The 13626-nt window shown below is 49.7% G+C and overlaps 7 protein-coding genes across 7 annotated transcripts; 1 reads left to right on the forward strand and 6 right to left on the reverse strand.

Annotated features, from left to right (window-relative positions):
• Positions 1–453: 453 nt before the first annotated feature.
• Positions 454–1401, reverse strand: MGL_2729 (uncharacterized protein; the record flags this gene model as incomplete). The annotated part of the gene is made up of 2 exons (XM_001730295.1): positions 454–1067; positions 1359–1401. 2 exons carry the CDS (start codon positions 1399–1401, stop codon positions 454–456), a joined length of 657 nt encoding a protein of 218 aa, XP_001730347.1.
• Positions 1402–1813: 412 nt separating this feature from the next.
• Positions 1814–3791, reverse strand: MGL_2730 (uncharacterized protein; the record flags this gene model as incomplete). The annotated part of the gene is made up of 5 exons (XM_001730296.1): positions 1814–3178; positions 3234–3326; positions 3360–3483; positions 3525–3619; positions 3669–3791. 5 exons carry the CDS (start codon positions 3789–3791, stop codon positions 1814–1816), a joined length of 1800 nt encoding a protein of 599 aa, XP_001730348.1.
• A 777-nt stretch (positions 3792–4568) lies between these two features.
• Positions 4569–6171, forward strand: MGL_2731 (uncharacterized protein; the record flags this gene model as incomplete). The annotated part of the gene is made up of 4 exons (XM_001730297.1): positions 4569–4795; positions 4839–4965; positions 5020–5918; positions 5955–6171. The coding sequence occupies 4 exons, from the start codon at positions 4569–4571 to the stop codon at positions 6169–6171; spliced, it is 1470 nt and encodes a 489-aa protein (XP_001730349.1).
• A 98-nt stretch (positions 6172–6269) lies between these two features.
• MGL_2732 (uncharacterized protein) lies at positions 6270–7193 on the reverse strand (the record flags this gene model as incomplete). The annotated part of the gene is made up of 3 exons (XM_001730298.1): positions 6270–6800; positions 6869–6941; positions 7186–7193. 3 exons carry the CDS (start codon positions 7191–7193, stop codon positions 6270–6272), a joined length of 612 nt encoding a protein of 203 aa, XP_001730350.1.
• Positions 7194–7429: 236 nt separating this feature from the next.
• On the reverse strand, positions 7430–8026 carry MGL_2733 (uncharacterized protein; the record flags this gene model as incomplete). Its single annotated transcript, XM_001730299.1, has 1 exon — positions 7430–8026. The coding sequence occupies one exon, from the start codon at positions 8024–8026 to the stop codon at positions 7430–7432; it is 597 nt and encodes a 198-aa protein (XP_001730351.1).
• Positions 8027–8747: 721 nt separating this feature from the next.
• Positions 8748–9098, reverse strand: MGL_2734 (uncharacterized protein; the record flags this gene model as incomplete). The annotated part of the gene is made up of 1 exon (XM_001730300.1): positions 8748–9098. The coding sequence occupies one exon, from the start codon at positions 9096–9098 to the stop codon at positions 8748–8750; it is 351 nt and encodes a 116-aa protein (XP_001730352.1).
• Positions 9099–10211: 1113 nt separating this feature from the next.
• Positions 10212–12842, reverse strand: MGL_2735 (uncharacterized protein; the record flags this gene model as incomplete). The annotated part of the gene is made up of 1 exon (XM_001730301.1): positions 10212–12842. The coding sequence occupies one exon, from the start codon at positions 12840–12842 to the stop codon at positions 10212–10214; it is 2631 nt and encodes an 876-aa protein (XP_001730353.1).
• Between the last annotated feature and the right edge of the window lie 784 nt (positions 12843–13626).

Below are 13626 nucleotides of genomic sequence, written 5' to 3' on the forward strand. Positions count from 1 at the left end.
TAACAGCAGCTCCCAAACCTTTTGAAGATGCTACACTAAACAAGTGCGTGGGTGACAACGATGTACTAGCCAATGGCTCAGAGACACGCACATTGACATCCTTAGACAATTGCCGCAGGCACAGGTACTACGAATCAGATACTTGTGAAAACGACCACGTACCGGAGCAAGTGACTCACCAGCCTCTGCGCGCGAAACTTTCATCGAGTCGCAGAAGAATAGAGAATGAGCGTGATGGCGGCGACAACGAACGAGTAACGAACTGCCACCTCGAGGAGTCTGACGGACTGTCGTGAAGCGAAGCGACGCGTCAGGACCATCGTGATTTAGCCACGTGACGTGGAGCACATAGCGACCAAAATGTGGATCAAACAAGGGAATGGCGTGAACACACGTCAAAACGTACCTATGGCTCGGCTGTCCAGGTCGCTAGATTGCATGCAAACTAAAAAGCTAAGTACTCAACTCAGAGAGTGAATGTGGTCGCATTCGCATCCACTGCATGCGAGGGCCGCTGGGTGCAAAAGCGCTGACGCGGAAACCGTAGATACGTGGTGTATAAATGCCAGTTTGTGGTACCTTGCGTCCAAGAAGAGCCAGTGAGAGTGTTTTTGTACTATTCGTAGCATTCTCCTCTTTGGATGTTGCCGAAATGTCCATAGATGAGCCAGGAGAATCCTCACTCGTTTGGGAAGAGGGGTTTGTTGGAGCAAGAATCGAAGGAGCGAGATCGCGGTAGCTCTGTAGAAGCAGGTGAGGAAAAGTGGTACCAAAGAATGCACCATCAATCCCGTGAAATCGGCTGCTTGGAGGCGTGTAGATGTCAAGACAATTAGGACAGAAGAGCTTGACGGTATCAAGTCCAGGGAGATCAGATCGGCCGCATGGCAATGTGAATTGCGAATTGCAAAATATGCGCGGACAAACGCCGAAGTGACCCTGCTCAAACTTTTCTACCATCTGTTGCATGCCTTGCCGAGTAATAATGTAGCGCTGATGGATAAGGCCGTAAAGAAGTTCAGCGGATGACTCCACGATTGAGATATCAGGGATCTTGAGTGAATCCTCTAGCAGTCAGAACAATGCTTCATGACACGTACGTGGCTCAATATCGAGAATCATCTCGAGCGCTTCTCGGTAAAATGGCACGAGGAAGTTGAGGCCCGTCAAATTAAAATCATCCTCTATGAAGTCTTCAGCGACTTCCGCAAAGTACTGGTGCCCGGCAAGCGAACAGAACCAAGATATCCATGTGAGTCCCTCCGTTCCACTCTCTGATGGCGTTTCTGACTCTTTGGACCGTCAGCACAACTGAATAAGAAAGCATGATTTGCATCAAAATCATGCTTTCAACTTACCGTATACGCCCTCTTCATCTCCAATCTCGCTTAATTCGTCCATCCTAGTAGAATCTGTAAGGTTCATAGCGCGCGAAACCTGCTCAGCTTCGGGCACAGCTTCGTGCAGATGACCTATCCTCGCTGACTGCGGCGACTGCGCCGCGTTGGTCGCCATGAGCGGACACAGCTTCACAGTCGCAACACTTAATAAAGCGCTGCGCTCACGTAGATCGCTGGGCTGGCGGTGATGACGGAGTTAACGCACACTGATTTTCGGCCGAATATGGTAATGGAACATACTCCAACTTGGTAAGTTCGGCGAGACAAGGACTTCAGAACATTGCAGTACGATGCGCCTGAGGATTCGTTCAGACTCCAAGCCTAAGAATCGATCCAATAATTGCACATATGTTCGCACATCTTTTTGAGTGACAAACTACATACACACATTCGTAGTACATGGTATAAAGGGTCTAAGAAAGCCTGGTCTGGGGCGCAGGCTCTTGATCCTTAGAAACGGGAGAGACAGGATGCCCTTGCAAGAGCAAGTTTGGATCTCCGCGATGCAGAGACAAGGGTGTTGGCACATCTTCAGGTTCAACTGCACGAGATAATGGCGACTTTGTCAAATGTGTTCGAAGAGGGAATGAGCCTCTTGGACTCAGGTGAGGCACACGCGCTGGTGAAGCAGGCCGTACAAGCGACGCATTGGATGGCGATGCTTGTGACGAAACACGGGATCCGTGCAATACGGATGTTTGTGATATTGGAGGAGTAGTAGGTACTTGTGGTTCAGAGGGAAGTGTATGTGCGCCGGTTTCATCAGTCTGGTCAAGAGCCGCGGGCACCGCATGCGCAGACAACATAGGCGATGCTTTACAATGCTGGCAGCAGAACGAGACATTATCCCATCGTCGAGGCAGACGACGATGACTTCGATCGTGCTCATCCCAGCAAGACATGTGTTGCCAGACGCCACATTTTTCGCATGCGACGACAGGCCGCGAGTCAATCGGATTCAGCTCGTCCATGAGGCATATATCGCAGCGAAGATGCCATGGATCTCTACTTCTTTCTTCTGCGCGTTTTTGACGCTCATTTATCATACGCTCTCTAGCAAGCAAGCGCTCGCCACGCTCACGTAGTCGATCTTCACGGCTCTTTCGCGCCTGCAATTCAGCTTCTTCGCGCGCCTGATGATCGCGCTCCGCTTTCAGCGCTGCCGCAGCACGCTCTTTTAGTGCACGGAGCTCCGCCTCCTCGCGTTCTCGCTGCTCGCGTTCACTATCACGCAATGCGATGCGGCTACTGCGTTTCCGCTTCGAGAGTGCCGCTTCTAGTGCTGCTTTCTTCTCTTCTGCATGAATCATATCAAGAATAGGCGGCAAAACTTCTTTGCTAATGTAAACATGAAGGTTTCGCTCGTCTGGATGCTTTGAATGCTCAAAGCGCCCAGCAAAGTTCTCCCACTCAGAGCGTGTCACGCAAATTGTTTCAAATTCAGTCCATGGTTTTTCAGGATCTGTTGGAGGCGACAGATCCGAGTCAGAATTGAAGAGGCCCTCTTCCCTGTTGCGGGTGGGTGCTTCGGACGCAGAGACATCGCTTTGGTCTGCTCCTGAATGTGGATTCAGACGTGATGAACGGCGGCCAGCTGGACGGGGCGGAGGTCTCGAGCTCGTTTTGCGCCTTTTCGCTTTCGAAGTTGAAGAGGCCTGGCAACTTAGCGACTGGTTCCTTTTAGGGCGCTTAGGAGGAGCACGCTGAACCCATAAGCGATTATCATCGAAGAGCCAATACGTATTGCCTTCGCGATCCCAGCCTGCAGGTAGAACACGCTTACAGGTTAGATATATAAGGACCAAAAGTAGATGGCATAGCCGTTTCACGTACCCAAGTGACCGCATCATCATCAGAATCATTCATACGTCGCAGTCGCTCTGGCCACGCAAGTTGCCACTCGCACAATTCATGTAGACACGTAAGCTGCAAACCATGAGCCCCTAGATGGACACGTACCTTTTCATATGTATCGAGGGCATTCCATGACACCGGTATATCTTGTGTGCCAAGCGGCGCACGTTCGGATGGTTGTCGGTAAGTGTGCCAATATTGGCGGAAGGCATCTTCCCAGTGCTCCTGACTGGCATGCATGTGAGTGGGGAAGCTAGATTGAGCACGTACGTTATGTAGCGATTCTGCGACACAAATCGGAGAAGTTGCGTGAACAGCCATGAGATATATGACATATCATCTTGCGCAAAAGCTGTCTCTAGACGCTAAGAGACGTGTGAGTTCTCGTCACTCCCTGTACTTTCAGATACGTACGTGGGTTTGAAAATCTTGCAGCTGCAATGCGTCATTGAATGTCATCAAGAATTGACATATAGCAGCAAACTTCCACGACGTTCGCAGAGTAGTGACTATGTCTTTAGCCAATTCATGGGACATGACACAACCGTCACCAAGGGCGATGGGGCCAAAGAGTCATACCGAGGAACGAAGTGCGAATACAGGGACTTGTCACGTGATATGACCGCGCGTCTCGACCGGCGCCGAAATGCCGACAAGGACGGTGCAGCGTGGGAGGCAACGGCCGGGGGAGAGGGGGAATGGCGCGCCAAAATGAAAGAGGCATTTCATTATCCAGGGGAATAGCGTAGCACGAATGCAGCCTCAGATGTGACTGGGTGGAATAAAATTGAACGACACTTAAAAAAGGCCGCAGCACATATCTCGAACAAAGGCAGGCATGTGCGTGAAGACTTCGTATTACAATGGCTTGAGCAAAGCCGGAGCTGCGAGGATAGTCCAATGACCACCTACGTCAGAAACGAATTCGTGCACCAGTTTTATCGACGTGGGCACGTTGGCGAAAATTTGGTGCACGTGTGTAAGCTCATGGGTCTGTCACCATGTTAAGTCGCATCACGTGCGCGGCACGGATGCTTTTTGACGCAGAGCGATGCTGTGCCAAGAAATTCTTTCCGCGGCCATAGAGCCAAATGGGTGGCTTGTGCACCTTACAAGACAGGCAACGCACACACACTGGAAGCCAAATATGGCACAGATTCGGCCGATAGACGAGAAATCAAATGAACGTGTGATGACGACACCGTCGCACAAAGGGTGGAGGTCTTCAAAATGGCGATTGCTGACGCCGGAACCTCATTGCAGCTTTTGCCGTCAGACAAGCCATCGGTAACCAGAAGACCCGCTCACGCAGACATGAGTGTCGTGAGTGATAAGCCACAACACCGCATAGAAGCTTCTGTGCTGTCACAAACCTTTTGGATTGATCCTGCGTACAAAATTAAGAAGGGACTCGGTCAAGGCGCATATGGATGTGTGGCTTCAGCTGTACACGTTGCTTCTGGCGAAAGCATTGCGATAAAGAAGGTATCGAATGTATTTAACAAGCGGATTCTTACGAAGCGTGCTCTTCGTGAACTTAAGTGTGTATATGACCATGCTCGCTTTTCATGCTAACAGCTTTAGGCTCTTGCGCCATTTCCGGGGGCATAAAAATATTACGTGCTTGTACGATCTGGACATCACTAATCCGTCTGCCTTTAATGAGGTGTACTTGTACGAGGAGCTTATGGAGGCTGATCTTCATGCGATTGTGCGTTGAAACACAGACTGCGGATGTGCAAACAGCAGTTGCTAACCTTCACAGATTCGATCGGGACAGCCGCTGAGTGATGCGCACTTCCAGAGCTTCATTTACCAAACCCTATGTGGTTTGAAGTACATTCACAGTGCAAATGTGCTGCACCGTGATCTGAAGCCGGGCAATCTGCTTGTCAATGCAGATTGTGAGCTAAAGATTTGTGACTTTGGCTTGTCGCGTGGCTTCGACCCAGAGCAAAACACCGTTATGTCAGGCCAGCAGGAATTTATGACAGAGTATGTCGCCACGCGATGGTACCGAGCACCGGAGATCATGTTATCACACCAGAACTATACGACGGCGATTGATCTATGGTCTGTCGGCTGCATTCTCGCTGAGCTTCTAGGTCGACGCCCACTCTTCAAGGGCCATGATTATGTCGATCAGCTGAACCAAATTTTGTACTATATTGGAACGCCTCCGGAGCCCATGTTGTGCCGTGTAGCTAGTCCTCGTGCGCAACAGTACATTCGCTCATTACCGTACAAGAAGCCTGTGCCTTTCGAGCATTTATACCCGGAGGCAACACCGCTTGCACTCGACATGCTTCGCCGCCTGCTTTCCTTTGATCCTGAGCAACGTATCACTTGTGACGAAGCTTTGGAGCATCCGTACCTGGCTGTTTGGCATGATCCGAATGATGAGCCAGTGTGTGCGAACAAGTTTGACTTTAGTTTTGAGCAAGTCGATGATATTGATGGTATGAAGAAGCTCATTCTTCAGGAAGTAATCAGCTTTCGTCGCGAAGTCCGCTTGCAAGCTCAACAGCGCCTGGCCATGATGGAGCAGCACCAACAACAGCAACAGCTACAACAGCAATTTTACGCGAACCAAATGGGTTCTAGCTCGGCATCGTCCTCTGCCTCTAGTGCTGAGGCCATCCGCCGTCGTGAAGAGGCACAAGTGTAAGTACAAAGGCAAGCTCGCTTACATCACTGCAGAGCGGCATCACGCGGAACGATCCAAAAGTCTTCAAGCGAGCACGCTACCTACAATATCCTAGGTGAGCCTATGAGTGCGGATGGTACGCCAAAGGATGTTGGTGACGTTGCCGTGGCTGAAAATGACGCAGCCGAATATCCTTATGGTGCGTACATGCTTGCTGACTTCGACTCAGATGCATTTAGCCGTCAATTGAACCAGCACCATGTGTCGTAATGAAATGATGCTTGAGAAGAGCAAGCACGTATTTATAAGGTAAAAATACACAAGGGGAAGAAGAGCATGCTCTCTGATGGGTTCAATGTTTATGCTGCTTAGTTGTTGCCGGGCTTGACGAAATCCCTGCTTAGATCGACGCCCTTCAAATGGGTGTTCTGTAGTTTGAATTTTCGTGGAGCTGTGCCGCGCTTGCCCTTTTTACCCCGCTGTGCAGCTGTAGTAGAATGTGAAGTTGCTTTGGGCGCTGTTTCGATCAACTTGGTTGCTGAAAGACCTTCGTTCTCAAGGTCTGTCGCGAGATCGACAACATTCGGAACATTGAGGCTGTGCCATAGTTCCTTAAATTCATCGTCAATGGGCTTAACAAGATCACCTTGGATGGGATTCCAAAACACGTGCTTGATAGATCCATCGCGTTTGCCTCTAAGAACAAGGACCTGCCGTTTTTCAACAGGCTTTTCATTTGCAAGCTCTTCAATGGCCTCTCGTGCTGGTGGATAGGATTCGCGCAGTTCAGCCACACGCATGCCTGCAGCTGAAGATTCAGACGTAAGAGCAAACGGATGGTAGTACTTTTTGCGGAGAAGTGAGACAATGTCGCCCGCTGAGTGCACTTCGTAGTCGGGCTAGCTACGGTTAGCGAAGTTCTTGACATGCTCACGCATTTGTACGAAAAACAAATAGGAATACATACCTTGTAGCTCCAAAGGTCCGTCTTTTCATCATAACGAACTTTCGGGTGCTGCTTAAACCTTTGGAACAAAGTGCTGTTTTGGTCAAGCAAGCTATTGAGGCCATGAACAAGAGCAAAGTCCTCAATACGCACAGGGTGGGTTGTTCGCTTTTTTTCGTGAGTGATTCCAGATTAGCATACCTTTAGGGCGTCGATTGCCGCGACGAGTTGTGTGTTCTCATGCGAGCCAACTCCCGTATTTGCTGGCTGGCTGTAGACCTCGCCTTCGGAAAGAGCTAGATTCCTTCGAATAAGCAACAAGCATCATTATAGCGTACGTAGACATCTGCTCGCCTATCAACTAAGTGTGCGTACGTGGCGTCGCCAACCCACAAATGCGAGCTCAGACCAAGCTTCTTCGTGGCTCGCCCCCAAGCCAAGTTAGCAGCCTGGCTCCCAAACTTTCTCTCTTTCTACCAACCAGAAAAGGCATAGGACCCTGCCTGCCCTCCACAAATGTGGCCCTCTTCCAGCACGCAAAATGTACGACCGACATAAAATCGTGGGCGAGCGGAGGACATATCACGTCAACAAATTACTTGCATCCCAGGGAATATCGTCAGCACCGTATGGCTCGATATGTCGGTTATAGGGAATAGCATCCCACGCATCATATTCCGTGAGAGGGAGCACGATGCCGAGTTCCCAGTTACTTAGTGATTGTGTTGGTTGTGCCTGTGTGCCTGAGATAGTGCCCCAAGCAGCACGAGTAAAGTTGTGGCTACCAAGGTATACGTAGCCGCATGAATTATCATGATTTGTAACCAAAAGACTTTTTGCATGCATTAACAAATGACCTCGAGATGAGACAGGCTGTGCATACAAGCAACGAAGACCACGCTTACGAAACTCCTCGGGCTTGCCAAAAAAGCAGCCGCCACCCATACTGCCTTCGACGCTCACATGCTCGACATACGACTGCGTTGGGAATAAAACTTGAATGGCCGGCCAGTTTGACAAGCCTGTTACACGTGTAAACTCTGGCGAGGCGTGTTCAGCGCGCTTCGAAGCTATAGGTACCACCTTGGACGGACTATACCCGCAAGCCACGAGGTAAAAGTGCTCGAGCCATCGTCGATCGTACGAGGCCAAAGAAGATCCCTGGGCCTCAATGCGCATTCCAGGTACCGGTGCGTTTGGACAAACAGTTCTTGCAACTCGGCCCAGACGACCTAGTCCCGCCTGCTCAATGTCATGCCACCCGCGAGCAACAGATGTAATTGGCCAACTGGCTACTAAATGTGCCCGCGCGCGTCGAAAATGGTACTGCTGCAGAGCATGCCTTATGGCATGTGATTCGGGTATACTGAGGGAAGTAAGCACACGCTCCCACTCCCGATAGAATTCCTCGCCGCTGCCCCTTGCACTAAGCTGTGCAGCATCCAATTCCTCCGTAGTCAAGCCTTGTCGCGGGAAATCTTGTATGTACATCATCTGAGATTAGCATGTAATAAACATACATTTTCATATCTTGACCAATCCAGCCTCGTAAGGTTGCCTGTAGATACAACGACTTGGCAAGTGTGTATTGAAAAACAAGAGGAGAAACTTCATATGTTGTAACGCTCGTCCGTGTGGTTTGTGTGGAACACACATCTCCCAATTCATGTTTGCATCATTTGTATACAGTCCAGGTAGTACTGTAGCAGTAGAAGTACCTCGCGGTGGGTTTCCAATGTATGTTACCGGTACAGATTCAGGAACCAATGATTCGAGCCATTCGATCTCGACATCGTATGAAGCCATCACGACCCTTTGCAAACCATGTGGATTTTTTGGTGCTGCTGGCAAGAGTACTTGGTCAAGGCGAGTCCCAGAGCGAGATGCACGAGCATAACGATTATAGGTTGCCTGTGCTTGTGAGTTTCGTGTGACTGGTACATACTTTGATAGCACCACTCCAGAAGCGGTCATTGGGAGTGACTGGCACATATCGCTGCGTCGGCTCAGTTGCAAATCGTTTTCGCGGCAAGAAATTCTCGTCCTGCGCTTCGTAACTCATACTGCTGGCGAGTGTATCATCGTGCTTGCAGTCAAATCGAGGACGTTTTGTGGTCGAGCATTCGCGATGGCGTGCAGCCACACGCTGCAAACGCGCATGCTCGAGTTGCTTTCGATCGGGAACAAGAGCAAGCAATGTATTTGGCAAAATGTCGTGCTGATGCTCCGGATTGCGCGGTCCTGGCGACATGGTCGCCTAAATTTGACGCAATCGTTGAGGGATATGACCCCAGGATCAGTGGGGTTCAAAGGAACAGACAGCAGAGAATAAAAGTGTTTAGAGTTTCCAAACGTGCATTATAAAGCATCTGAATCTTGGCTGTCAAAATCAAATCGGCGGAGGCCATATAAATGGAAAAATATGCGTATGACGGAAGATGGCTATGGATGAGACTAAACAAGTCGCACAGGAGGCATGGGAGGAACTTGATCTAACGGTTTGTCCCAGTTAGGTGGCTCCCTTGCCCGCGTACGCGTAGCGAACATGTCATGTTCTGTAAATTGAGTCAATTTGGATTGCAGGAAAGACAAACGTACCCAGCTTCCATAGACGTTCGCGCAACGCAAGGGTCTCTTCAAACATGTCCGAGTACAATTTTCGGTGCGAATCCCACGCGTCATGGACCTCGTCGCGGGTGACAAGGACTTTTTCTATATGGTTCATTCGCTGCTCTAATATAGCGATACGTTGCAAATAATGGGTCACCTGCACATGTAAGCGCGTCCGCTCATGCGATGATAGAAGATATCTCTCATCCCTGACCACGTACATTGTGCGCGACATCTGCTAGTCGCTCACTGCTTTTTACTACACTCTCAGATGCGATGGAATATTCATGACGAAGCCAATACAATCCAGCCACAGATGCAATACTTAACCCTGCAAAAAAACCAAGGAGTCCCCCAGCAAATGGACGCTATGTGTTACACACGATGCATGTCCCAAACGTACCGAGGAAGCTTGGGCAATAGGTGGCGCACCCACAAGCCTAGGTGTCATTTTTGAATAAAAACGACGCTGTGCTACACGAGCCCGTGCGGCTGATCGTGAAAATACAGACATGTTGATGTCGTCAAACGAGTGTAAAACACAATGTCCGTAAGGTAGGAGCGATCTACGTGCAGTGGAGATGTAGTTGATGAAGTGGAGGTTCGTCCATCCTTGAGGCAATGGTAGTTGGGAAACAGAACTGCCCCAGTTCGTTATGCTATCAAAGCCGTAAGACTGCTTCACAGGAAATACCTGCGTTATGAATAAGACGGCTTTGTGGAAAAGCCTTTTTAACTATACAAGAGAGGGGTATCAAATGGAAAGCCACTGTGATGTTGACGTGTCGTGATTTTCAGGATAAGGAATTTGCAGCAATGCATTGAAGTTTGCATATTCGTTTTTCGCAAGAATGTCGGTCGGCAAAATCCCGTGCTTTCTAATCCAAGTAAAAAGATCTTGCACACCCCGCTGATCGTGTAGACTCATATATGCAAGGATTGCTTGTTTAACGACAGACCTCGGAAGAGGCAAAGTGTTTTCAGGATAGTAATTCAGCATACTTTCGTTTTGGATATCAGGAGGATTCGATGGGTCGAAGCGCATAGGCGATGCGAACAATGCTTTCATTACACTGTCAACATGAGAAATCCAACGCGATCTCCATGTTGATGCTAGAGACAGTGATCCGCGCCGCGCATGGCGCCGAGCTAGCAGCACGATCTGGAACAGAACAAGCCGGGCAGTAGGTGGGTCCACATATTCGCGTTTTTTAGCGACGTGGCAAAACAAATTGACAGCTGCAGCAACGTCCTGATCCCGAGAAACACGAAAGCGTACGATGGAAGAACGAGCATCCCGAGGGGTCATCCCACGTGCAGCTGTGCGAATGATCCAATTCAAAAAATGATACTCAGGTTGCCAACCATCGCGTAACATCATTAAGGTTCGGTGCACGAATGAAGGCGGACGGTCTCTAGAGCAAGAAAGCAAAACGGTAGGTGCACTAGCAGCAAGCTGTGGACCAATGTTTAGGTCACAAGCCATGTCATACACGCGATCAGCCAAGTCTAATTTATGTGCACGAATACATCGCGCCATGACCACAGCATACAGATGGGGGTTCTGGCGCATTTGACGAGGAACCTCCGCAAGCAATGACAAGCCCAAAGCAGGTGCTAGATCTGTTATGCCCCGAAGCAATACAGATACATCCTTGCTATCCAACTCGTATTGACACGATTGCAAGGTTCGCAAGGCACGCAAACTCACCTGTGTATCACCGAGCATAAACGATGCTTGCATGAGAGCAGTCAGATGGTAATGTTCTGGCAGACTGCTACGTCCTGAGTAAACCACTTTAAGAAAATCATCGCGAACAGCACGGGCAAATGATGCGTCCACGCCATTTGCAAAGTGACGCACCAAAACCAAGATGCATGGGGGAGAGCCAGGCACGCTGCTGTCCAGCGGAGGGGGTATTTCTGAATCCTTTGATAGATATGACTCCACAGGACCTAGCACTTCGTACACACGAGCAAGAAAATGGTCGTTGCGCATAGAAGCCTGACATGTATGTTGATTCTGGCAAGTCGCACGAATATCGTTATCGAGAGGTTCCCCTGAGGAGCCAGTCCATCGCATATACAACCAGCGGGCTTGGTCCGACAATTGAAGTGCACATAAACAAACAAGCCAGCGAATGCGCAGTGGCTCAGGACGTGCGTCCATGTGCAAATCGTCTATGCGGCCGACAATAAGCTTCGCCCATTCTGCGGCTTCGGTCATGGCTGCTGTATGAGCGAGGTACTCCAGAATGGCAAGCATAAGCTGATCAGGCAGACCGCGTAAGAATTGCGTCAGTAGCTGTGTGTTTCCAAATACTCGATTAGCGCATGATACATAATGCTGCAATATGAACGCAGCAGTGCGAGTCTCGTCCAATTGAATAGCACGTTCGCAAAGGGTCTGGATGACCCGCGGCGTAAGTTGCGAGACTTCTTCAGGCGGTACATGCTGAATCGAAACAAGAGCTGTTTTGATAGCATTGGCTGTATGCATGCCAGCCAACTGCACGAGATGTGCCTGCAACAAACCCTTTAGTACCAACATACTGGGTGGTGCCTGTGACACAGCTCCGGCAGTGACTGCCTCCGTAGCACAGCTGAATGTAGCGCGAAGGTGACAGAGTGAGTCACGAAAACGCGATGAGCGATTAAGTCGAATCCAAGCGCGACAACACAACGACCATATTGAAATGCGCAATGCATGAGTCTGTAGATCTGTTTTGTCATGCAAAAGGTCATTCACACCTACCCAGCCACTTGTCTCACGCACCCATCGACGCCAAGCAAAACCATCTGCACGCGCTTGTTCTAAAGTATGTTCGCCGAGCCGTTCGCCGTCAACATGCGCGGTTTGCGACACAAGACCCATCACCGTCGTAAGACAGACCGTATCATCGCGCATGACGCATTCAATCACATGTAACCCCTCTTCCAACAGTGGATATTCAGCTGTGTTAGCTAGATGTTTGAATAAACTCAACACCAGCTCATGCTGCTCGGTTGTGCGCTCTGGAAGTCCGAGCGTACAGCGCATGATATGAGCCGCAAGGTGCGCAGGCATGTGTTTGACGCCTGCGTTTTGCACATACTGCGACGCAAGCTGCACGATAATATCTGGTGCAATTGGCACTTGTTTTTGAAAGGTGCTGGCCATATTTAACAATGCGAGTAGCAACTGATCCTGGCGCCCTGTCTCTGCATCAGCGGCACGATGCTCGAGTACATCGGATATGATGCGTCCAAGTAGGCCTGACAACCCAGAGCGCCCTGCATCATATATAAGTGCTTCAAACGACGTCACCGGTAATGTGTGAAGCTCGAAAGGTGAGGCACGCAAAGCAAGGTAGGTATCAGGAGTTGCAGGCAATGTCTGCTCCATAGGCTGATGCCATATGCATGAGCGTGATATTAGACGTGAACCGCACACTCGTTTCAAAGACAGGATGGATACTGCGTGATTTGCGTGTCCAATGGCCACCATGCGAGACCTGGCCACGCCAGGCAGACACATTGACGGTCGTGGACGAAGCAAAGAGGTGACGAACATGTTTTCTCCACATGAGGCTGTCGTTCGTCACTGGAGCACACACTGCGAACCTAAATATATTTCCTCCCACATCGCGGCGTCAAGGTTGGCGTGGTTTTTTCTGCTGAATCCGAGTTTGTTTGTGTCGGCAGCATGGGTCGATCGGCGGTATGTTCTCAATTTCTTTACTGACGAGAAGAAATTTTACAAGAAAAAGCCTGTACGTATAGTATATACTTACGGTTCAGACGGCTAAAACACGAAGCAGCGCAGCAGTGAAACCAAAGGAAAAGACACGCGACTTGAACGCATCTGCCCATCACGCTGTGGCTACCGCCAGCAGTCATCAAAGCCGGGCTAGTAATGAGGTAGCCTCACGCAAACAGGGCGGCATGCGCTTTAAAGCCCGCCGCAGTGCAGAAGGCCCACTTCCTGCTGAAGCTGGAATTGACTATGTAGGGTTATGGGAAGGAAGCAGAAATGAGAATTAAACATGGATCGTCGTTCCGTACGCGCAAGAAATCATATTTTTTTCATACGAACTAGAACGAACTTAAAGATTGAACTGAATTCTGTGTACTCATTAAAGTAGACCTTGCTGCAAACTTCGGGTGCAGATTAGGCGAATTCAACACTT

The sequence above is a fragment of the Malassezia globosa genome (genome assembly GCF_000181695.2).
Source record: "Malassezia globosa CBS 7966 chromosome Unknown mgl_sf_6.1, whole genome shotgun sequence".
NCBI lineage: Eukaryota > Fungi > Basidiomycota > Malasseziomycetes > Malasseziales > Malasseziaceae > Malassezia > Malassezia globosa.